Below are 25,137 nucleotides of genomic sequence, written 5' to 3'. Positions count from 1 at the left end.
TTCTTCTCCAAGAATAGGACCTACCCTGAAACTTTGTCCTATTTTAAAACGATTATATCTTCCTGTTATACCTAGAAACACAGTTCTGATGTCATCTTATCATCTTAGAGATATAAACCAACAGTATGCAACAGGGATACAGGTACATTACAAACTTATAGCTGGCTGAATTTACCAAAATGCGATTAAAAAAAAAAGGGGCAAAAAATTATCGAAATTAACAATTATATTTGCTGCTTAAAAGGGTTTGTACCAACTCTGGCTCAGTTCACACTTGCATTCCTTTTTCCATTATGTAATAGCAGAAAAAAATTAGCACGACCTGCATCTTTTTTCGCCATTTTCATGGAATTTTAACAGAAGTCAGTGGGGAACAGAAGGTGTATCTGAGAGCAGAACTGTTGTAGTTGCTCATGGCAACCAATCAGAGCTCAGCTTTCATTTTCCCACAGCTGTTTATAAACTTAAATCTGAGCCCTGATTGGTTTCCATTGGCAACTAGAACAGTTTTACCTCTTCTGATAAATCTCCCCCATTCTGTCCATCTGCAATTCTTAATTTCCATTACACTCACACTCTCTTTTAGGAAACGCAAACCCTTGGCTCAGGTGTGAACTGAGCCTTAGGAAGTCGGCCCTTTATCCACAGGATAGTGGATAACAAGCTGATTTCACTACTTGGACCCCCATTGATCCGGATAATGGTGGTCCCATTCTCACTATAGGGTGGAACAAGCACCTGTCATGCGGTTCTATTCATTCTCTGGGAGCTGTCGGAGATTGGCGAGCACAGCACTGTCAATGCTCATTCTGCCGCTCCATCCAATTCTGACAACAGGACCCCCCCTTTTCCAGATTGTTTGGGGTCCCATTCTTATAATTGATGCGGATCCCAGGAGTCAGACCTTCACCAATCAACGTGTGAATCGAGTATAACTTCCTACTTTCAGATAACCCCTTTAAGTGGACCAACGTAATAGATATTTGTATCCTCCTCTGGAAGGGAACTTGTCATGATCACTTACCTCCACTAGGAGAGTGACCAGATGACTAGGATGTCTTTCTATATTCTGTGAGATTGGGCATTACACAGGAATATATCTTTAAGTGCTGTATTCACGTAACCTGTTAGGAGTCACAAGGAGAATCCCAATACACTGACCCAGAAGCAGATGTCTCTTTATAGATCTCAAACTGGGCGTCACTCAACTTTCCTAGATTCCAGAATTGTAACGTTTTCCTGTAGACACTTCTTTCTGATTACGGCCAGTCCCCGGGTTACATACAAGATAGGTTCTGTAAGTTTGTTCTTAAGTTAAATTTGTATGCAAGTCGGAACCTTCTATTTTATAATTGTCGATCCAGACAAATTTTTTTTGGTCCCTCTGACAATTGGATTTTAAAAATGTTGTTATTGTCAAGATTGTCATAAGAACCAGGATTAACAATAATTCTTAATTGCAGACGCCTCTGATAACTGTTATAGCTGATCATTGTAGCCTAAGGGTAATATGTAGTAAATTACCAACATCCAGAGGTCCATTTGTAACTAGGGGTCGTATGTAAGTTGGGTGTTCTTAAGTAGGGGACCCAACTGTACTTGCCATGTTAAAAATAGATTCCTTAAACTTCTTAGTTTTGTGTCCTATGTAGCGAGTGGCTACCTAGACTGGTGCTCTGAATACTGTCATCTCCATGTAACTTGCCCAGCAGGCGGCCACATATAGGAAGAGCTATTTGCCCCATTGACACACAGATCCAGCACATATGACATTATGATTTCAGTAACACATTGCCTTTAATTGGCCGTGTATTGCTTCCCGCTGATGGATCTTTTTAACATTCCCTTAATCTAATTTTCATTAGTTTGCATAAATGTCCCATATAAGCCAGCCTTAATTAAAGCAGAAGGCAAGTAATTGCAGGCATATGTCCAAAGCCTTCCTAATATCAGCCATGCTCGGGGCCACATCCCCTAAATCCAGATGAATAGTGATCCCCGACCAAGTGTATTGTTTAATTATCACATGCCAAGTTAGAGTGGTGAATTAGCGGGAAGGATGGCTTTGATATTCTTGTCCGTAATGAGAAGATGATCAGATCCGTCTTTCCCTCGTTGACCTATAGTTAAACTTTCCAGCCCCCGAGGGACTATTACTCTCCGTTGTCATGAGATACTTTACAGATAAACACATTGAGCCGCAGCTGGAACCGCATTGTTCTATGGCCGGTCATTGTCACTTTCCCGCTAATCATATAATGAACAGATCGACACTGCTGTTATTTTTTTAGAGGACTGACTAAATATTGAAGGACAAACTCAATTAACACTCGAGATGGCGAGCTCCGCTACGCATAACGATCAGAGGTCTCGATATATAACCTCACCATTGCTCAACACCAATAACCAGCAGCCATTGTTATCTTATGTATCATGCATCAAGTGTAGAAACGGTAGGACTGGTGACACATCCCCATTGCCATGTCCATAAAACCCCAAGGTGTCCTTGTATTTATACGTTTCTAGAATTAATACAAAAGGAGGGTTTCTGTGGGTTTACGCTTTAGTTAAAGGGATATTCCACAATTTTAGTTCACTGATCACTTATTCTTTAGGAAGTTGGTCTTATACCCATCGCCTGCTTGAAGAGAACACCGCGCTTGGACGAGTGCTATGTCTTCTTCACATCGCCAACCTTGTTTAATAGCTGTGCCTGGTGTCTCAGTTCAACTCCATTCACTTAAATAAGACTGAAAACTGGCGGTGTGATAAATGGGTGCATTGCACTTACGGGAGCAATGTGACCACTAAATAAAGATCTTGATATTGATTACCTATACAAAGTATAACTAATCACAAAACAAAGTCCTGGAATACCCCTTTTAATATGACTAACATCTTAGAAAATTTGCAGGCCCTCTTTAAAGGGGTTTAATTTATCCCCTTCAGCAGTGGCCCACCTTTTTCAGCTGCACACAGGGATTTTGGGGGCTGCTCCCTAACCCTAAACTTGGTGTAGTATAATACCCCCTTGCTTACTGCCCTGCACACTGTCTATTGCCCTAGTGTCCCCACAGAGTATAATGACACTACATTATTCCTATTCCCATTTTTGTTGTTCCCCTTTTTCTCCTCCCATTTAATGTACTTTTCTCTAGCAGGTAATGTATGCCTCCCTATGGTGTAACAGCTAAAGCTCCCCCTTTTTTGTTACTTTCCTGCTTCTATTGCCCCCTTCTTTGTTACACCCCCCCCAACCTAGCTATGCAGTGAAAAAAATGGTACTTAAAGAGAACTTTCCATTGTAATTAACCCTCCCAAAATAAATATTTCATTAAAAACTATTATTAAAAAGCATTTATCCCTAAATGTTTTATTTTCATGGCTGCAATGTTAAAAAAAAAAAAAAATCAGTTTGTAAACATATGCAACCCCATGCGAGTCCAATGACCCCATGCGAGTCCAATGACCCCATGCGAGTCCAATGACCCCATGCGAGTCCAATGACCCCATGCGAGTCCAATGAGGCCCTGTATATTGTTTACTTGCATTGCTCCACCTCCTTGTTTCTGATTGACAGGTTGCATAGGTTGCAAGTTAAGTCTTGTGACCAGGGTGATGTCCTCTAAGGTCCTGTTACATTTACGTCTACCCCATGTATGTATCTGATCACATGAAATCACCGCATACCTCTATGGAAGATGTGGAAGAGTAGAAGTCCATGAAGGCTGCTGTGATTTCATGTTATTAGATGCATTAGAAGAGGCCGGCCGAACAGGACATGCCCCCAGATGCCAAATAATATAAGAAAAGGTTGATTTATGAGGATGTAAGGGAAACAATTTTAATAGGGCTCTGTGGGATCCAGCATGGACCATAGAGATTCGTCATATCACTTATGCAGCTCAAAGGATTGCGGCCCTACAAGATAAGTGATATAAATGTCTGATGCTGATGGGCTGTCCTGCGTGCGCCATTGATTACTATAAGACATCTGGAATCTGATCCACTAAATCCTTAGTAGTAGTATAGGTAGATTTTTTTTTGGGGGGGGGGGGGTTGCTCTTGGACCCCTCCCATGAACACACCTTATCTGTGGGTAGGGGAAAAACTAATTCAAACCCACAATGAAATTTACAAAAAATAAACGAATGACGTATCTTTTTAAAAATGTCTGCGGGTGGATTATACATGTACATTATTTTCTTACACCTTTTTGTTTTCATTTCCAGTCAAAACCCAGAAGCAGCAAGGCTTGATCCCCGTAGCGGCAAGAACGGTTATTTCACATCTGGTGAACCATCTAGGACATTACCCCATGAGTGGAGACCCCGCCATGCTGACTAGTCAGATCTGTGAGACTCACGATAATCCTTACAGCGAGAGTGCTGACCTCTCCCCGCAGCTCTTCCATAGCCCCAACCTTCAGTTCTTTGTACTGAATAATACCACTCTGGTGTCCTGCCTGCAGATTCCAGCAGAGGAGAAGCTACCTCCTGGTGAGGAACTGTCTTCTGCTAGTTCGGTGGTTCGGGTTATCATGAGGGACCTTTCGGGCAAGTACACTTGGGAATCTTCCATCCTTTACGGACCAGCACTTGAACATTCTGGACAGAAGTCTCAGTGGTCTTCCCTTCTTTCCACCGTTAATACGTCCTCTGTTACCGTAGATGAAGAACAGCCGGCTGCCCAACGGGAGTCTGAGGAACTTTGTGCGGTTCAGTCTAGGAGGAGAGGCAGGGAGGCTCTGCCTTTATGGGACAGCTTGTCAGACGAGGAGGACGCTCTTGACTGCCTCTTGCAGTATCTAGGAGCCACGGGCCCCGAGTGCCTTCAAAGAGCAGGCGTTCCTCTGAATGTCCCCTCTCCACCACCTGCCTGCTTTTCTGAGAAACTGGAGAACGAGGTCAGTAATGCTATTTTAAAGCAAAGTGCGGAAGAGAAGGAATTTATAGGGAAGCATTATAGCAACCTCCACATGAGGGCAATGCCTCAAGAAGAACCGTCCAACCAAAAGCCCGAGTCGGCCTTCTACTACTCCCGACTGCTGCTCAGCATCTTAGGCATGAACTCCTGGGAGAAAAGGTAAAAATGGCACAACGTTACAAGCAATAATCCACCTGGTCTCTTCATATAATACACTTTACTGTGAGTAGCTTACTCATACTTGGGATTTGTCCAGATGTTTGGACCCAAGACATTCACAACCCTTGTGGTCCTCAGGACATTTTGGCATAAATGTGCATGCGCATTGATCAACCGTGTGTTGACTGCCATAAGGTAATTCTGACCCTACACATCAGATTATTTATCAAGGTGTATTCCACCATCTAATATATAAGGGGTTCTCCAAACTAGTGGGAAATGTCATGATAGCAGATATATCCATTTCTTTTACTTTCCACCAGAAATACATACACAAATACTTCTGCTACATTTGGTCTGGATTTTTGGCGTTCTTCCAATTTCTTGGCAGATTCTCTCAAACTATCAGGTTGAATAGATACTATCATTTTGAGGAACTTGCGAGTCACAGCTGATTCGGTGAATTGTACCTTGTGCGGGGCTTGAAGGGAGGAGCAGGACTCCAGGTTCTAGGAACACCATGAAAATGTGTCCTGCTACTCCCCCCAGGCCCGGCACCATGTGTTATTCAATGAATTAGCTGTGACACACTCAAGGATATTTACAAACCTGTTTGTTTGGCTTTTGTGATTAGGGCCATTGTTTGTTTTTCACCTGTTCCCAGGTCAGCAGTGTTCTGTATCAGGTTTTCATTAAGAACATCTCTGTACTCTCTCAACCGGAGCCACTAAAAAACGCCCCGCAAGATGATTCTGAACCCACTGTGTTACCTTTTGGGATAGTTTTGGGCATTTGGAGAGCAGCACCTGGTTTTGCCTGGAAATTACTCTTAAACCATTGTGTCTTTTGGTCATGTAACCAAACCCACCCACCCCTGCTCCCTATTACTTAGCAGCTCCCCCCTAGTTAATTTTAGCCCCAATGCAGCATAAATAAAATAGCAAGTTGTACTTGACTCCCGTGTCGTCTATGCCGTCTTTCGCAGCTTCTTGTTGATGACACAGGAGCGTGACTTTACTGCTCTCCTGCATTTTAAAGAATCCGCATGGCAGGGGTATGTATAATACCCCACTGCCAGAGTCAGCTGTGAATCATTTGCATACCGAAACCAGCTCATGGTTCGAGTTGTTGGAACACCAGCCTGGAGCCTGCTAGTGCACCAGTGATGACCCAGCCCTGCAACACATCGCAGAGACTGTAAACTGAGTCTGAGAGCCATGGGCACGGTACTCGGACATTGCTGCCGGTAGGAGCAATGCCGGTGGGGGCAAAGGTTTTGCTATCCATTTAAAATGTTAATTTTCCTTGTTTAGATAAAAGTCTGAAATTCTGATATATGTGATATAGAGCACAGAATGATGGGAGAAAACTAGAAGTTTAGATACTATAGAGTGCAGTGGATTTAGTATTATAGAGTTTTTCAGTAAGAAATGATCTCATATGACTGGGAGGGGAAGGTTCCCTGTGTTTGACATTTCGGTAAATGACGGAATGTGTGTTGTCAGTAACCAGCTATCTCTTGGTTTATGTAAATTCTAGGACATTTCTGCATAGTAAAGGATGACCTATTGTATTCTGAGTCTTTCATTGCAAACTCAATGTTCTTGTACTCCGAGTTATCTGTACATGCGTGTGTATTCATCACTTTTGATGATGAGGTACCTATGGCTGACTATAGTGGGGGGCACTGTGACCGGCATAGTGGGGGGCTGTCATTTTACAAATCAGCCACTTTATTTTTCCTGTTTTTCTCCTATAACTGATCTGAACAATCGAAATGAAGCTACACAGATGTGCTGCTAGCCGTAGGCGCCTGTTCACATGCTGGTCATATATTCACCCATATTATATAAATATCTGATTTCTTTCTTTTTCAGGAGAAACTTTCATCTTCTCAAGAAAAATGAGAAGTTACTTCGGGAACTGAGAAATCTGGACTCCAGGCAATGGTGAGAGGGACACAGTCTATGGTGGTGGCTCATATTAATCGACATTTCGTATCTAAACCTTTTATAATATTGGTAATCCAGTTATTGTATTACACATGGCATAACCAAACCTCTTCACAAAATCTGCACAAAGTCAGTTCATTATCAAAAATACAAAAATCATAGGTTTCTATAATGCTGTTAAGGGTCAATAAAGCAGTTGTACAAGTTTGATAGGGATAAGAATCTGATTGACGGGGATTAAATGCTGGGACGGAGGACCACTTCTTCTTGATCGATGGAGAAGCAGGTCTGGCTTGCGTCCTGTCACTCCATTCAATACTATGGGAGCATAGGAAATTGCTGAGCCAAGGTCTTGGGTGTGTCAGAGATGGCCAAGTGCTGTGCAACTTCCCAAAGTATTGTATGGAGCAGCAGGATACATGCTTAATTTGCTGCTCCATCAAATAAGAACGGGACCCATGATCGTGGGGGTCTCGGCAGTCAGACCATCACCGATCAGATAGTTATCCCCTATCCTGTGGTACATGGCATTTAAACCCACAGCTAGGATGGGATTGTACCCAAAATAAGCTTGTAGGAGTAAATCCTCTTCTATATGGGGCCCTACATTTTTATTACAAATTTAATTTTTCTTTAAAGGGAACCTGTCACCGGGGACCTAATTTTTCACTAAAGACAGGTTACAGAAGCCCATCACACCTGCAGTACAAATCTGCCTCACTGCCTTTTATAAGCATTTGCATTACAATATAATTGTGTGTTATAACTTACCTTGCACCCTGACAAAATCCTGGGGTAGTCCCAGGGGCTGGACTTTGGTTTGGATGCATTTCAAAAAATATGTGCCTTGTCTGTACCGCAGACTCCTCAGCTCTCAGCCCCCACCTTTGTGCTCCTGTAACACAGATAAGTCACATGTTAGTTTTTGAAATGCATCCAAACCAAAGCCCAACCCCTGTGACTACCCCAGGATAGGGCTTATGCAACCTGTCTTTAGTGAAAATGAGGTCCTTGGTGACAGGTTCCCTTTAATAATCTCACGCTTTATTACATGGCACTTTAAGTCATATAAAGGAGTGTATGGATACCCCTTCCCCCAAATTATGTGATGCTCACATGACAAGACATATGGCAAGAGGTTTACCAGATTGTGATATCCATTCAAAGAGTTAATTTTGTTAAAAAAATAGATTGTCCACCAGGTGACCTCACAACCATGTGGGCGTTAATGTGTACTTTTACCCCATAATGTAAAAATGTTGTACACCCAAGCCTAAAACTGTTTAATCATCGAAAAATGCATATTGGAATCCATTGCTGAAGAAATACAAACTAAAGAAAACTTTTGATTACAAAAAAAATAGTGTCTAGATGGGATGCCAAAAAATAAAGATGAAAATCCATAAAAAACATTTCTCTGCGAATGGCGCCATTAAAAATTTCAACCTTTCCTGCTAAAGTAAATATATATTTTATAGTTTTTGGAGTTCGGTTACTGAATTCCCTTTTGCTATAAAATAGTTTTGGGTATTTTTTTTTTCTTGCGCACATTTCTAAAAACAAAGTGAAAATATATGTGGTATTGAGTTATTTTTAAATTAACATGAAAAGAGAAAATGTAGTTGAATTTGTAACCACGCTGGATTTTGAGCACCCCAATAAGGTGGCACTAGATTATTTCTAGATGTATATTCTTGCTCTTAGAATGGAAGGAAACTGCTTAGAATTAAAGTATAAACCAGTATAAGTATCAAAATTGTATTTATTTTTGCCCCTTTTTTTGTCTTGCAGCCGTGAAACACACAAAATAGCAGTTTTCTACATTGCAGATGGGCAGGAGGATAAGCACTCCATACTCTCCAATACGGGGGGCAGTCAGGATTATGAGGATTTCGTGGCTGGGCTCGGATGGGAGGTAATGACTCTTCACTGTCCTTTAGCGTCATCTCCTTCCGAATTCTTCTACAGGTTATTAGTACAGCCCACTGTCTGTATTATGTAAGGCAAGTACAGGAGAGGTTCTGTAGGTTTGTTCTTAAGTTGAATTTGTATGTAAGTCGGAATTGTATATTTTATAATTGTAACCCTCAACTAGGAATCTCTTTGATCTGTGACAACTGGATTTTTACAAATGTTAGGTTTTCATAAGAACCAGGATTAACAATAAAGCTTAATTGCAGACATAGGATAGAGGATAACTTGTTGATTATTGGGGTTCCATTGTACCCCCTAAATGAACAGAGCAGCTGGTCACATATTGGGGATAGCTGAGTGCAGTACTTGTCTTTGTGCTTTGGTGCCATAGGCAGTGAATACAACAGCGGTGCACATGTACCACCCTATTCTATATTTTTTGGGGCACAATGTCCCCCTGTTCTCATGATCCCTGGAGAACACACCACTGGGCCCCCACTAAATGGCAAGTTATGCCCTATCCTGTGGATGGTATTATTGTGACTGGACAACCCCTTTGACAGTGGAAGAAATGAGGACTGTGTATCCATTTTATATGCTCTGTGTAGCGCTGTGTAATCTGTGAGCGCTATATATATGAAATAAAGGCATTATTATAAAAATAAAGGCATTATGCCACAGACATAAGCATTTAAAATATTTAAAAAAAATAATAAATGACATTGTAGTTCATCATGTAATGTGTGTGGTATCTGCAGGTGAATTTGGCTAACCACTGTGGCTTCCTGGGGGGACTCCAGAGGAACAAGAGCACTGGACACACCACCCCTTATTATACCACTTCTATTGTAGAAGTCATGTTTCATGTCTCCACTAGGATGCGTTCTGACCCGGATGACTGTTTAACTAAAAAGGTAAGTGAAATGGCATCAACCGACCATTCAGGTGCGCTGAATGAAGTTAACATCATTGTATCAACAACTTTGTAGTTATACAAACTATACAAACTACTAATAAGGGGAGATTTATGAGAAGTGTCTGAGGTAAAACTGTTGCTTGTTGCCCACAGAAACCAATCAGAGCTCAGCTTTAGTTTTATAAACAGATGTGGGAAAATGAAAGCTTAGCCCTGATTGGTTTCCATGGGCAACAAAAACAGTTTTGTTCTTAGACACTTCTGATAAATCTCCCCCTATTATTTAATATGCCTGTGCCACTAACTCCTGAACTGTACCTGTTAGGGGTACTAGATGAGGAGGAGTGGCTGCGCCATATTTGGATATTTTTGAGAGAATCCACCCTTTTTTTTGGGGGGGGGATAAGGAAGCCATTTTCCCGACCTCTGACCCTCTCCATGTGGAGGAAATTAGTCATTCCCTTTAACCGTTCAGTTTAAAGAAGTGGGGGATGCCCCGACAAATTCCAAAAAGTGTGGGCACTGTGATGGGGTTCTCCTCTTACTCAGCGCTCAGTTGGCTCCTATACTAGTCAGGTCAACACTTGGTGAACTCCTGATCTCACTCTGACTACTAGAGACAATAAGAAATTTCTGGTATCTGATGTTACTACTCTATGGTTTTTGCACACAAACGAGTACAACTCCTGGGCCAGGCCGCAGGGTGTAGCACGTGTTCGGCCAGAGAGGTGGAGGGATGAGTGCTGCTCACCCCTCCCTTCTTCATGGACGCCATTATGGAAAAAGATAGCGCATCCTCCATCTTTTTCCCGGCTACAGTACAGTATTCTGACATATACGTCCCCACAACGTTCATGTGCCAGGGGCCTTAAGTTGATTTATTGGGAGTCAAATCATGTGGTGTAGACGCTATTTAACTTGTATTAGCTCTTCATGTGTCCACTCCATATTGGGGGTTCTGGTTTATTACTCAGTGTCTGACGTTATTACTCAAGGTGCCATCCTTTGTATGTTGCTACTTAATTAGACATGATATTTGTATAGAGTTACAGGATCCTGTCACTGTCCTGTATAACATGTATTTTGGGAAACGTTGAATTCTGCATACAAATGGGTAATGGGAGGGCCGACGGAGCAGAGCTACCGCGCCCCTATAAATAAACGGGGGCATGGGAATTCTGTAGGCCGCTTCGGACACCAGGGGTGCCGAGGGATGTATAGGTTTTATTTTTTTTCCCAGCCCCCCCAAACCCATCAGTTTTGTTTCATTTTAGACAGCCCCTTTAAAGTGTTTCTGTAGATCTTGTTATTAACGCTTCCTGTTATTTTCCTCTGGTGCTGCCATTTTCCTGGTCACCTCTATGGACACAAAATGCAATCCAATACATTTTGGAGTCTGCAGATTGGGGGGGTCTAGTTATTTGAAACGTTCACAAAAACCTTCCAAATCTGTCAAAAATTGTTGTGTTTTGCACTTTACATTTCATCTTGATAATCTACGATGTTGGGTTATTTCGATACAGTGAGGGACAGGACCCGTGAGAGGGGACGGCAGAGCAGGAGAGGGACAGCGGATCGTCTGCATTAGTATTTGTTTTTGATGTGTGCAATAAATTCGGCATTGGCTCTAACAAGTGCAGGTTTCTGATCTTGGCCCTTGTTAGGGGCGTCCTCCTCCCCCCGGTTCCTCTGAGGTGTTAATCCAGTCAGTGGGAACATTAATGAGCGCAGGTTGGATGGCTGGGGATGCAGGAAGAGGGAGCCGCTTGACCTCAGCATGGAGTTTAATGCCTCTAATTAAATTACAACGATGGAGTATTGGGATCTGGCAATGCCTCGGGCTCTCGCTGTGCGCCATGGATCCTCCTGTGTCTTTCATATACAAAGACGACTTCATTTCATCATCATTACTGATCTATATATCTATATATGTCCATCATGTACTGCTCTGTACATTAGCTGTATTGTAACGCTGTCCTATTGAGCAATTGTTCCTTAGAATATTTATTATATTACATATTGTAAAGGATGTAGATACCAGTGATTAGACCTTAAGTATTATGAATAGTTGTAGACCCTATTCTTTGGGTGCAGGGGTGAGGCGTTCATAGTAGGACTTTCAGTCCCATTCACCCAATCAGAGTGAATGAGGGATACATGACTTTTATAGACCAACCCCATTAAATTTGGGTTTGTTCATCTACGCAGAGTAGTCTTTGGCAGGATTGTAGACACCGAATATTTACTCCCTTAAATTCGGATATATATATTTTATTTTTTTTCATGTTGTCATAGATCCTATTGGGTTGTTCTTGTCTCTAGTGTCTGCCCCAAGTGGTAGAGTGACAATTGAGGCTGGTACCTATACAAGGAAATAGGGTTCTGATCTAGTGATGATGAGCTTGATTGGACTGCAGGCATGGTCTTGCCATAATGACCCAATTATAGGTCAGTGGGGTACTGCCAATGTCTCTCATTCTATGGATCCTTAATTAAAAACACGAAAGAGTTGTCCCGTTTTAGCTCGGCCAACTTTATGGCCGAGAAGTTGCCTGTCAAGCTATGCCAGCCAATAATCTCACCATGCCTATATGTGAGAGTAACAGCCAAATAATTTTAATTCATGTTGGTTTTTGGCAGCTGTCAGGTAGGCAATTGGGTTCATATTGTAAGTAGATTGGAGTCCATAGACATGTACAGGCTCTTAGCTGGAGTATAGAGTGGCAGGAAGGATGCACACGGAGACTTATCTTTGGCTTAATCTCCCTTTGTCAGTGTCCGCTTTGCTTGTGATGGTGTCCAGAGAGCAAACATCCATACACGATACGTCGGTGCTAGCAGCCAAAGTTCTGCCTCAGATTACAACATTATTGGAGGAAAATTGCATTTAGTTTTGCCTCCAGGTTCCATTTACTTGACATTTTTCCTAGGCTCACTTAGTACAAGGTCTGACAGCACAGGACATATCACAGGAACCCAAACGAGAAGATGATGTTACACAGCAGGGCAGTATATGGGAGATAAAGTCTTTGAGAGGAACATTTCGGGAGAAAGAAATCTGATTGAAATTGTGTTTACAGTATCCCGGCATGTGACCGCTGAATGGAAGCTAGCCAGCCATGCTGATCACAGAGCGGAGAGGTCACTACCTTACTTTATAAGGTTTTAATCAAAATTGGATATCTGGAATCTCCTGGCTCCTAAATAATTCTCTCTCAGCTAACTCCCTCCTTGACCCCCTACAATCTGGTTTCCGCTCTATGTATTCCACTGAAACTGCTCTTACTAAAGTCTCCAATGATCTCCTCACTGCTAAATCCAAAGGTGACTATTCTCTCCTCATTCTCCTGGATCTATCGGCAGCGTTCAATACTATGGACCACCAGCTCCTCCTCAGGCTTTGCTCCATTGGCCTGAAGGACGTCGCACTCTCTTGGTTTTCTTCCTATCTCTCTGACCGCACTTTCAGCGTCCCCTTTTCTGGATCTTTCTCTTCTCATCTTCCTCTCAGTGTCGGGGTTCCTCAGGGATCAGTCCTAGGTCCTCTTCTCTTCTCCCTCTATACTGCCCCCATTGGACAAACCATCAGCAGATTTGGTTTCCAGTTTCATCTCTATTCTCATGGCACCCAGCTGTATACTTCTGCACATAACATCACCCCTACCTTACTCCAGAACACCAGTGAATGTCTCTCAGCTGTCTATATCATTCAGTTCTCTCTCTTCTTGAAACATATTTGTCCTATCTTTCCACGGGCTACGGTAGGGTGCTGCACCGTAGCGCTCCCGTACGGTGCCGCAAGGCCATAGAAGTGTATTGGGGATGTATATATGCTGTATATACGTCCCGATACGTTCGTTCGTGTGACTGTAGCCTAACCCCTAGGTAGCAGGCGAGCTGTCTCCGGGTTGTGCTGAAATCAGAATTTTAGGTTTGCTTCATGTGACACATATATTGGGTCAGAATAAATGGAATAACTTCTATCTGTGAGCCAGGCTTTAGCTTTACAGGTAACAGACATTTTCTTTACTTCTTTGCATAAATATTTGTGCAAGAGTTCCATTTTTAGGAGCGCAGTCTTCTGACTGCTGTCTTCAGGAGCGCTGTCCACTGTTGCAAGCCCGGAATGCCTCCCTGTTTTTCTCAGTATGCAGTTGTGGGCCAGTGTGTATATAACCCAGTTTTAAAAGTTTTCTTATTGTGTTCAGCACGAACCATTTCTCACATTCACACATTATTGTCTGTCTGTTCTTACTGGGCTTAACGCAGCAAAGTAGATTACATTTTCCCCGGCAAATTAAATTTCATAACAGCTGGCTTTCATTTTTATTCCCAATTACACTCATTCACTTTTTCTCTGTCTCTTTCAATTTCCTTTACCTCTGAAGCTTCGTCACCTCGGCAATGATGAAGTTCATATTGTGTGGTCGGAGCACAGCAGAGAGTATCGTAGAGGGATTATACCCACAGAGTTTGGGGATGTGCTACTAGTTATCTATCCCATGAAGAATCATATGTTCAGCATCCAGATTATGAAGAAACCTGAAGTAAGTAACTTTGTATTCAGCTACATTTAAAGGGACTGTAAAATTTTGAGTGCAAATACAGAGGTTTTTTGTTTTTTCGAAGATTTGCTTGTATTTATATAAAAAAGATCAGTGTGACGACCCATAATTGAATTAAAAACGAGCGTAAAGTAGTAAAAGTAACAAAGTAAAAACAAACCCTTAAATAAAGTTTGGATCTGATGCTTGGTCTGATATTGAAACACCCTCTGGGGGTGGGAGGAAGGGGGAGGGGTTATGTATGTATGTATTTGCTTTCTTGTAATGTTAAAAAAAAGTTTCAAAATGTTAATAAAATTTCTTGATTTAAATAAAGTTTGGAAGGGGGGGATCACCCACACCAATGCAACAAAATATAACCAATTCCTCAATTTTGGGCCTCCTTCACACTGGTATTTAAGGCCGTGCCTTAATCTGGGCAAGCATATACTGCTGCACGCTAGAGAGGCGGAGGGATTGAACGCTGCTCTCCCTTCTCCATAGCGAGGCGCTGTGCGTACCAGAAAGGATATGTGTTAATGGGTGTGCTTAGGGTAGTTTTCCTGATGTCTGAACGAAGTGTGAACCCAGCCTTAAAGGAAACCTACCATCTCGGATCTACCCATTTAGTCCTCTAATAAATACCAATGGAGCCCTTTTTAGGGCTAATCTTTCACTGGCCGATAAGTTTGGAAATGTTTTATTGCCCTAATATCCAAATTCGTAAAAGTGGCTACTGGGGCGGGAGTAGGCGGAGCTGAAGCTGCACGGCGCAGCTACTCCTCGCACAGTAGCCTCTTTCGATCCGCCTACTAAGACATCTTCAGCGAGCAGCTCCTGGTAGCCGGGTGTACTCGTCTGCTCTTGGGCAGGCGGCTGCATGTGCTGGGATCTGAAGACGGAGCTATTGAGCATGTGCAGTAGCTCCGACTTCAAAGCCGAGTACACTCAACTATCAGCTCTTCATACATCTACACACACACACAGTCTATGCAGGGCGCAGACGAGTGCGATCTCTGGGTTGGAGGATCTAAAGAGCCTACTGGGGCGTGGAGTAGCCGTGCCATGTAGCTTCAGCTCCGACTACTCCACGCCACAGTAGCCTCTTTCACTTATTCGCATATTAGGGCAATAAAAGATTTACAAACTTACTGGCCAGTGAAAGATTAGCCCTAAAAAGGATCCGATGGTATTTATTAGAGGAACCTACCACCGGATCTTCCTTAATAGATAAATCCGAGATGGTAGGTTTCCTTTAAAGGAGCTTCTCCTTAGTAGTCCAGTAGGGCTACAATCCTCATGTAATCCTGTAATAAACCACCCGTCCTGTTCTTATAAACTGTTGGACTGTAACCTTGTTTCTTTCCCTTCAGATCCCGTTTTTCGGACCACTTTTTGATGGAGCCATTGTGAATGGTAAAATTCTTCCAGGTTTGGTTCGGGCAACCGCCATCAACGCTAGCCGAGCACTTAAATCTCTCATCCCATTGTACCAGAACTTGTATCCTTTCCATGCAGTGCACAGCTATAGGGGAAATGGAGGGATATGTTCCTGGGGTAGATCGTCTTCTCACCAAATGTATGTGGCTAGTATTGTGGTATCTAAGGCTTGAAACCAACCATATAAAGGTTATTCCTGGCCACAATACTACTTCCTCATCATGTCTACAGCTGATCAAATCCAATATAATAATGCCTTATCCTTAAAATAGACCCCCCCCCCATCCCAAAAAAATTGGGTGAGTTGTATATGAATTGGAAGTGTATGCAAATGATCCTGAAGGGCTCCAGACTCCATGAACACCTTTGAAGCCCCTCAGGCTCATTTGCACACAGTCCTTCATCCTGGTGGTAGATGCCCTTTAAAACGCAATGTGAATCCATCCCTAGGCTCTGGATCTTGGAAAAATGATGGCTCCTATACCTGCCAAAAAGTTATTGCTGCTCCCTGCTCCCCTGTTTTTCCAGCACTGCAAATCCCAATTCCCGTTGCACTTGGTTTCCTGACGGTCTTCCAACACCATATGACCGACAAGGAGAGACGGTTCACTGATGCGATTTGGTCTCTTCTAGTGTTGGTGTCGGGAGACTCCCAGAAAGTAGAGGATGACGAGTAATGTTTTTTTTCTTTTATTAGTTCCCTGTATAGTCTGCTTAAAGGGGTTATCCAGTTGTTAAAAATTTCTTATGGCCGGGCTGGGGAGGGCTATTTAACAACAATAAACATGTACTTACCTCCTCCGGCGCCGCCAATGTCCCGCGCCGCAGTTCGTTTTATCCGTGCCCCAGTTTGTCTACAGGGGCACAGAAGCCGGGCATGGGGAGCTTCCGGTCTGCGATGTGGCCGGCTCCTCCCATCTGTCCCTATCTCTCAGCGTTGTAAGCGCTGGGATATGGTGTCAGATGGGAGCTTCAGGTGGCCAGAAGCTCCCTGTGCGCCCATGTAATCAAACCGGCACACAGAGGAGACGGACCGCGGCGTGGGACATCAGCAGTGCCGGACGAGGTAAGTACAGGTTTATTATTTTTAAATAGCCCATTTATTTATTTATTTTCCCGTCCAGAACAAATAAAGTTCTTAATAAATATAGTTATAGCTTATAAATATAGCTGTACAAAATATTAGGGGGAAAACACTATAAAAAATAATAATAAATGGCTGTTAGAGGAGCTTCGACTTCTAATACTTTTTTAAGGTCAGCACTCAATAAGACTCGGCGCACACTGTGTTGGCAAAAAGTGAATACCGGACAGAGAAAATAAGGGGTTTTTGAGACCTGGAACCTTCTTAATAGATTGAGAGAAAAATAATAAGTCTATAAGAAATAGAAGATAATTGTGCCAGGAGGAGATCTTCTCTCCCTTTGTGCTTCCCCATTCTTCTAAAACGCATAGATCGCAGGTTTTTTAGGCAGATATTCAACTAAGGGGGGAAAAAAAAAATCCGGTGCCCACCCCCTTGTCGCCTTGTTTCTAGTGGTGTTAGAGTTTTAACAAATGTGTATTTGTGCTCCTGAGCGAAATAGGCCGTTTATTGATCGCAAGTTGCTTCTTGGATCAATCAGGCAGAATTACAGCAATCTGTCTCTATCACTGCCCGTGGCTCTGGCTCTGAGGTCTCTCGCCCTCCCCGAGCTTGTCCCTCTCATCTAGCGAGTGTGCCAGCGCTTTCCGAGCCTCTAAGCTGCTACGTTTTGTCTCCAGTGCCCACTTTTAACAGCTGCCTCCTGCAATTACAATGAGAAGGTACAACAGGCAGCGATCGGAGGAACAATTGCTCCTTTCTGAACTAGCCGGAGATGCTTTGGTGTCAGCCAGTCATGTGTTACTTACCTGTTGATAGATGGGTTATTTTTCCTCTGTGATAATTTCTTTAAAAGCCTCGGAGTTCAGCGCAGACCCGGACCCCATTGTTGTCCTTAACCTTTCCATGGCATTATTTCTGGTACTAAAGGGGTTCATACACCTCTCTCCTGGTGTAACGGCCAGGACTCAGAGTCACTAAATTTGTATTTGTTGCTAGAATACTTTTTATTAACTGTTTCCTGTAAGTAGTTACTGAATCTGGGGGTGAAGTAGGACCTGATGTGGCCACGTCTTTTACGGAGTGAATATCGTCGTAATTAGGCTACATTCACACTAACGTATGGGGGACGTATATACGGCCGATATACGTCCCCCATACACTTCTATGGGCGCACGTGCGGCACCGTACCGTTCCGTACCGGGAAAAAGATAGGACCTGTCCTATCTTTTCCCGTAATACGGCGCCGTACGCCATAGGTTGCTATGGAGAGGGGCGGGGGTGAGCTGCGCTCACCTTCTCCTCCTCTCCCCGTACACTGCCGTTGCCCGCTACGGTACGGTACGGGCGGGCAACGGCAGTGTGAATATAGCCTTAGAGTTATCTATACATTCCCCATATGCTATCCGCAAAAAAAAAAAAAAAAAGATGGCATACAGACCTCAAAAACGCCCGTCTGAATGAGCTCTTAGCAAGCGGATATGGAATGTTATTGTTAGAAGTACATTCTGGCTGACGCATTTTGGGCTATAAATACTGCCCATAGTCTTTGCTTTTGGAAATGGAATTTCAAGCATTACAAGTGCATTCTGGGTGACGCTCTTTGAGCGATATATTGCCCTTAGTCTTGACACGAGCACCTGGAATTTTAATTGTTACAAGAACATTCTAGCTGACACATTTCAGCAATATATTGCCCTTAGTCTTTGCTATTTGATATGGAATTTCAATCACTAGGAGTGCATTTTGGGCGATGCATTCTGATTGATATATTGCCCTTAGTTTTGGCAGGTGGATATGGAATTTTAATGGATACAAGTACATTCTATCTGATGCGTTTCAGCAATATATTGCCCCTAGTCTTGGCTATTGGATATGGAATTTTTTAATTGTTACAAGTACATTCTGGTTGACGCGTTTCAGCAGTATATTGCCCTTCGTCTTTTCTATTGGATATGGAATTTCAATCATTACAACTACATTGTGGGTGACGCGTTTCAGCAATATATTCCCCTTAGTCTTCGTTATTGGAAATGGAATTTCAATCATTACAAGTGCATTCTGGGTGATGCATTTTGAGCGATATATTGCCGTTAGTTTTGGCAGGTGGATATGAAATTTTAATTGTTACAAGTACATTCTAGGACACGCGTTTCAGCACTATATTACCGTTCATCTTAGCTTTTGGATATGGAATTTTAATTGTTACAAGTACATTGTAGCTGACGCGTTTCAGCAATATATACTGCCTACAGTCTTTGCTAGTGAATATGGAATTTTAATTGTTTCAAGTCCGTTCTGTCTGATGTTTTTTGAGCAATGTATAGCCCTTAAATTTTGCTAGTGTGTATGAAATGTAATCAATACTTGGCTTTCTAACTGCAGCCTGGGATATTCTTCCTTTCTCCAATCCAAGATGAGGATGGAGTTGAAATTCATCATTTTAAATTTTTTAGTATCAACTCTTTTGATACTTTTTGATACTGTTTGCTTTCCTAATTTGTTTTTTTTATTTTTAACTACTTATCTTGTGATTGTGCATGCTGGGATAGCAGATCTTGACGCTAGTTTCCCAGTGGGACGGGACATTATTGTGATGAAGCTTTGTGGTCTCCTCACATCTGCTGCTGACAATGGAGGAAGCAGGTATTCCCCATTTGAGGCGTCCAATGCCATCTCCGCATTGCCATGCCCATGACAAAGGCATGCACAATTTTGTTGGGATGCTTCCTTCTCAGAAACCCAAGAGGCCGGCCATTGGCGTTGGCATATGTTCCCGGCAGATAGCGGCGCTTGGCGTGGTCCTCTTGATGAGAGCCTGAATCTGCTTCTTTGTTCTTGTAGACACCAATCAGGGGCAGCAGGAGCTTCCTCTCGGTGGGAAGAGATGACCGCCAAGGTTCACAATAGTTGCATTGTGTTGTTGCAAATTTCTCAAAACAGCTTGACAGATCCTAGAAGAAGGGGGTCAGAGGATGGGAGGAATCCGTCTCCCAGCACCATCTGCAGGTTATAACCCAGGACTCTGCACACGCTGACACAAAGCGGGGGGAAATGAGATTTGTGATAATTATGAAGGCTTGGATTGGCACCGAAAAGCTGTCCTCTTGCTGCGTCTCACATTAACCTTTCATTTGCCATAAGGAGCTTATCTGGCAAAGGTCACACATTTCTTGGCCTATGAAGAGTCTTTGGGGCAATGTTTATGTCCGTATTCACATCCAGAATTACTTCTAATCTGAAGATGTTTATTTATAGTGAACTTTATACATTTTTACAAAAAAGAAACAATCTTGTGCATAGGCTTATGTTCATTGTTGCATTTCACCCCTGTGCTTTTTTATTTTTTCAAATTGTATTTATTTTAACCCTGTACAATCCTCTTTTTCTATTAGTTTTATACCACAATAGCCACTAGTACCAGTGGAAATCAACCCCTGCAGGTGGCCAAACATTCTACATCGAACCTGTCATGATGTATCTGCAGCCCTATGTTTGAGTAGGAGGGGCTGAGGAGTTTGTAAGTAGTATTCTATCTGCAGGCAGTATGTTATAGAGCAGGAGGGGCTAAGCAGATTGTATATAATAATACTGATAATTTTTTATATAGCGCGCACAGATTACGCAACGCTGCACAAAGCTTGTCAAATTGGTCCCTGTCCCCATGGGGCTCAAAATCTAAACAACCTAACAGTTGTGGGAGGAAACCGGAGGAGCCGGAGGAAACCCACGCAAACATGGAGAGAACGTACAAACTCTGCAGATGTTGACCTGGGTCGGAATCGAACCCAGGACACCAGTGCTGCAAGGCAGAAGTGCTACTCACTCCGTGCCACCGTATCCTTTCTGTAGGCAGCATGTTATAGAGCAGGAGGGGCTAAGCAGATTGTATGTAGTGTCCTTTCTGTAGGCAGCATGTTATAGAGCAGGAGGGGCTGAGCAGATTATACATAGTATCCTATCTGCAGGCAGCATGTTATAGAGCAGGAGGAGCTGAGCAGATTATACATAGTGTCAGCTCAACATAATTTTGGTTCTTGTATATCCATGCTCTTTTTTATGCTAAGTGAGTAGGAACACCCACTTTGGTCCTATCAGCCTTCTGCGTATGAGTGTGTTTACAGATCTTACTATTACAAAATATCAGAGGGCAAGAATATACTGTAAAAGACAAGTTTGCAGCCTTAAAAAAAAAAAAAAGTCAATCTCCTCAGCTCCTGATGCCTGCAGATAGGACACTATGTAAAATATGTGCAGCATCTCCTGCTATATATCAGGAGTTTGTAATATCTGCTGAGCACCTTCTGCTCTATGCACAAGACCACTCAGCATTGCCTGCTCTATAACATGCTGCCCGTAGATAGCACTGCATATAGAATGTGACAGATTCCCTTTTTAATAATACATTCCATTTAATGTGTTTCCATTGAAATGAATGGTATATAATGTGTTCAGTGCCAGGTAGACCTTTCCTACACCTGTACGTGATCTCATCGGGGGGTCCTCCCTCCTTTAGACTGCCCATTATATGACTATATACGTTCCGCCCAGCGCTGGGACACAAACATCTCTTCATTACGTTGAAGAGGTAATATACAGGAGGCCATTTGTCGCTCTTATTGCAGTATATATTATATTTATTGTTCCAGAAGCTTAGCCAGCTGACCCCTAGGGGCACAGGGTGCATTAGTCTAAACTAATACGCTCCTTATCAGCGAGACAGAGGCGCTGGTCCGCGCTGCCATTTGTCACAGCTCACTTTACGTAATAAAATCAGAACTTTGTGCGCATTCATAATAATTACGAGATTCAATTGAGCCTGGACATGATTGCCTTACGCATAGATGCAGATAAGCCCCTAAGTAATTCACCTTACGATGATCTAGACAGCTGAACATGTCTGTGGCCGTCATGCTTGGGTGGAAGCTTAGCCGGGGGATTAACAAAAGTGCAAGCTTCTCTGGACAGATTGCCTGTCTGCTGCGTCTGCCATACACCCCTTGTCATGCTCATGCCGACGGTCTTTGGTCAGCAGCTAACTAGGTCATCGTCACTGGTTGCGTTTTGGTTTAGTAAACAAAGTGGTAGGATGGCGCAGTAGAAAAGTACTACTAGTAACCTATTATTAGTATGGTTTACAGGCAGTCCCCGGGTTAAGTACAAGTTAGGGTCCATAGGTTTGTTCTTAAGTTGAATTTGTATGTAAGTCGAAACTGTATATTTTATAATTGTAGTTCCAGACAAATTTATCTTTTTTTTTTTGTCCCAGTGACAATTGTAGTTTCAAAATTTTTGCTGTAAAGGGACCAAGGATTATCAATAAAACTTCATTACAGACAATTTATAGCTGATCATTGTAGATTGGGACTATAGTAACATCCAGAGAACTTTACCAGGGATCACAGGGGCCAGAGGGGTCTGTCTTTAACTAGGGGTCGTCTGTAAGTCGGGTGTCCTTAAGTAGGGGAGCACCTGTATTATGTTTTATCTGTCAAATATTTTGCTATCCCCCTTTACATTTTTTTTTCTCTGCATAATCTTCATCTATTTTAAGGATAATGTATGATGGTGACGCCCGTTAAAGGGGTTGTCCACTTTCAGAAAATATTTGATATTGTTTGTGTAATGAAAAGTTCTACAAATTTTCCAATTTAATTTCTGTATCAATTCTGCAGTTTTCTAGATCTTTGCTGTCATGTTGTAGGAAGCTTCATTGTTTATTTCTTGTGGCTTAAAGCCAGTCCCTGGTTATGTGATGTCACACAGGTGCACAGCTCGTTATATCCCTGGTCATGTGATGTCACACAGGTGCACAGCTCGTTATATCCCTGGTCATGTGATGTCACACAGGTGCACAGCTCGTTATATCCCTGGTCATGTGATGTCACACAGGTGCACAGCTCGTTATATCCCTGGTCATGTGATGTCACACAGGTGCACACAGCTCTGATTATTTTAATGAGCTGTGCACCAGTCTGACACTACATTACCAGGGACAGATTTCTATCCAAGGAAGTAAACAATTAAGTTTCCTGTAGAATGACAGCAAGCAGAGATCTAGAAGACATAATTTTAGCATAATTTTAAAAGCTGATTTCAGAAGTAATGAGGCAATGGATTACAAATATAAGTAGATGACCACAGTCACAGGGCCTGGATCTATGAGTAAGTGTCCCTGGTTTATCATGATGGACTGTGATGGGAGATTTCCTACAATCCAGCAGTTTCTCGCTGTTGCACCCATCATCTAAATCCATGTGACTTTTACTATATTGCAGGAAATGGGAAATTCACTTCCGTAATTGAAGAAAAACATTCCATCAAAATAAGAGCTTTGTTGATTACATCTCAACAATTTGTGTCTCAAAAGGAGGTTGTCAGATTAGATTTGTTATAGTTATGTTTGGAAAGCTTTTCCTTGGCTCACTCAATAAAATTCTTTATTTTTTACTTCATACACAGGGTTTTTGGGGAAAGAGGAGTCTGTTTGGAAGGGAGGAGGAGTCTGTTTGGAAGGGAGGAGGAGTCTGTTTGGAAGGGAGGAGGAGTCTGTTTGGAAGGGAGGAGGAGTCTGTTTGGAAGGGAGGAGGAGTCTGTTTGCACGGGAGGAGGAGTCTGTTTGCACGGGAGGAGGAGTCTGTTTGCCAGGGAGGAGGAGTCTGTTTGCCAGGGAGGAGGAGTCTGTTTGCCAGGGAGGAGGAGTCTGTTTGCCAGGGAGGAGGAGTCTGTTTGCACGGGAGGAGGAGTCTGTTTGCACGGGAGGAGGAGTCTGTTTGCCAGGGAGGAGGAGTCTGTTTGCCAGGGAGGAGGAGTCTGTTTGCCAGGGAGGAGGAGTCTGTTTGCCAGGGAGGAGGAGTCTGTTTGCCAGGGAGGAGGAGTCTGTTTGCCAGGGAGGAGGAGTCTGTTTGCCAGGGAGGAGGAGTCTGTCTGCCTGCTGGAGAGGACTCTCTAAATCTAGAACAAGAGTATCTAGACACCCCTATCTTGTGCTCTGTATCATATAGAACCATGTAAAATTTAAAGAGGATTTCATCTTTCACTCCACAACAGGATTTTGCATCTGCTTTTGCTAACTAGAAAAACAAGCCACTGGAGACATAGTTGAACTTCAGCATTTTGCACTTTGGGGGAGGTGTATCTGACCGGCAGCGAGCCAACGTGAAAACCAGCGGCAGCGGATGCCCCTTGCCCACCCACTCCACTGGCTTCCCCTCCACCACGCCAATGTGGCATTGAGGTGGCACAGTCGCTGTTGTAATTGCAAATTCTTGTACTGTGCAAGGATTCGCCATCATTTCACTGATAAATCTCCCCGTCGCCACATATTCACACATACAGCCAGTGACAGGTTCCTATAGAGCTCTATTAACTAACTGACACCCTGCTTGGGACACCCTGCCCCTACCATCTACTCCTCTCCATGCCTTATGCCTCCTTACTATTTAGCTGTTCATGTCAATTGACCATGGTGACATCATCTCAGGTCCTTTAGCCTCTTGACAATAGGTACCCCATGCATGTAGCTGAGCACAGGAAGTCACAGCAGCCTCCATGGACTTCTACCTCTCCATCCTCCATAGAAGCTGCTGTGATTTCATGTGATCACATACATGGTGTACAGTTTACCATTGTTAGAAGGCTAAAGGACCTGCAATGATGTCACTCTGGTCATATGACATAAATGTAACACAAGGCACTGTGTAAACAATATTTCCTATAAGTAAATAGAGCTTTATGTGTCTGTAGTTGAATATTAGCAGACCCTTGTCCCTAAGTACAAGGAGGTAGTACAGTGATTTGAAGAGACACAGAGCTGTCAGTCAGAATAATGTGGTGTGGTTCACTGCCAGCCTGAGATAGAGAAGTGTCACAGCCAGCAGACATGAGTCAGGGAAGTTAATTTGCATATCAGAAAAATGGCTGTAATTAAGGTACAGAGCCCCACTGGCAGCTAATTTTCGGTGATATGGGGAGGACTATGGCTAACTCTTTATCAGCCGGCATTATTTTTCATGGTGGTAAAATTTTGGTGACGGATCCTCTTTAACTGGTCCTACAACACAAATAGGTGAGATTAATGTATTAAAATAGCACTGGGAGCCCCTCTGTGTGACTCTTGCAAAAAGTGGCCCTTCAGTTAATATGCAAAAGACATTGAACATTTTCTTTTTGGTAGGTAGATAAGTGATTAAATACTTTTAT

At 42.9% G+C, this 25,137-nt stretch overlaps 1 protein-coding gene across 6 annotated transcripts in view; it reads left to right on the top strand.

Moving 5' to 3' along the window:
* Window positions 1–25,137, top strand: part of RALGAPA1 (Ral GTPase activating protein catalytic subunit alpha 1) — a 130,605-nt gene that overhangs the window by 94,421 nt on the left and 11,047 nt on the right. For all 6 annotated transcript variants that reach the window (XM_072115523.1, XM_072115528.1, XM_072115527.1 and 3 more), the window contains 6 exons: window positions 4,233–5,085; window positions 6,963–7,034; window positions 8,829–8,952; window positions 9,710–9,865; window positions 14,256–14,414; window positions 15,785–15,912. In XM_072115523.1, coding sequence (XP_071971624.1) covers window positions 4,233–5,085; window positions 6,963–7,034; window positions 8,829–8,952; window positions 9,710–9,865; window positions 14,256–14,414; window positions 15,785–15,912 — 1,492 coding nt within the window. The remainder of the gene's footprint in view (window positions 1–4,232; window positions 5,086–6,962; window positions 7,035–8,828; window positions 8,953–9,709; window positions 9,866–14,255; window positions 14,415–15,784; window positions 15,913–25,137) is intronic.

This window comes from Engystomops pustulosus, chromosome 7 (assembly GCF_040894005.1).
Source record: "Engystomops pustulosus chromosome 7, aEngPut4.maternal, whole genome shotgun sequence".
NCBI classification, from domain to species: Eukaryota; Metazoa; Chordata; class Amphibia; order Anura; family Leptodactylidae; genus Engystomops; species Engystomops pustulosus.
The sequence above is the reverse complement of the archived record's forward strand: the minus strand, read 5'-3'. Positions and strand labels throughout refer to the sequence as shown.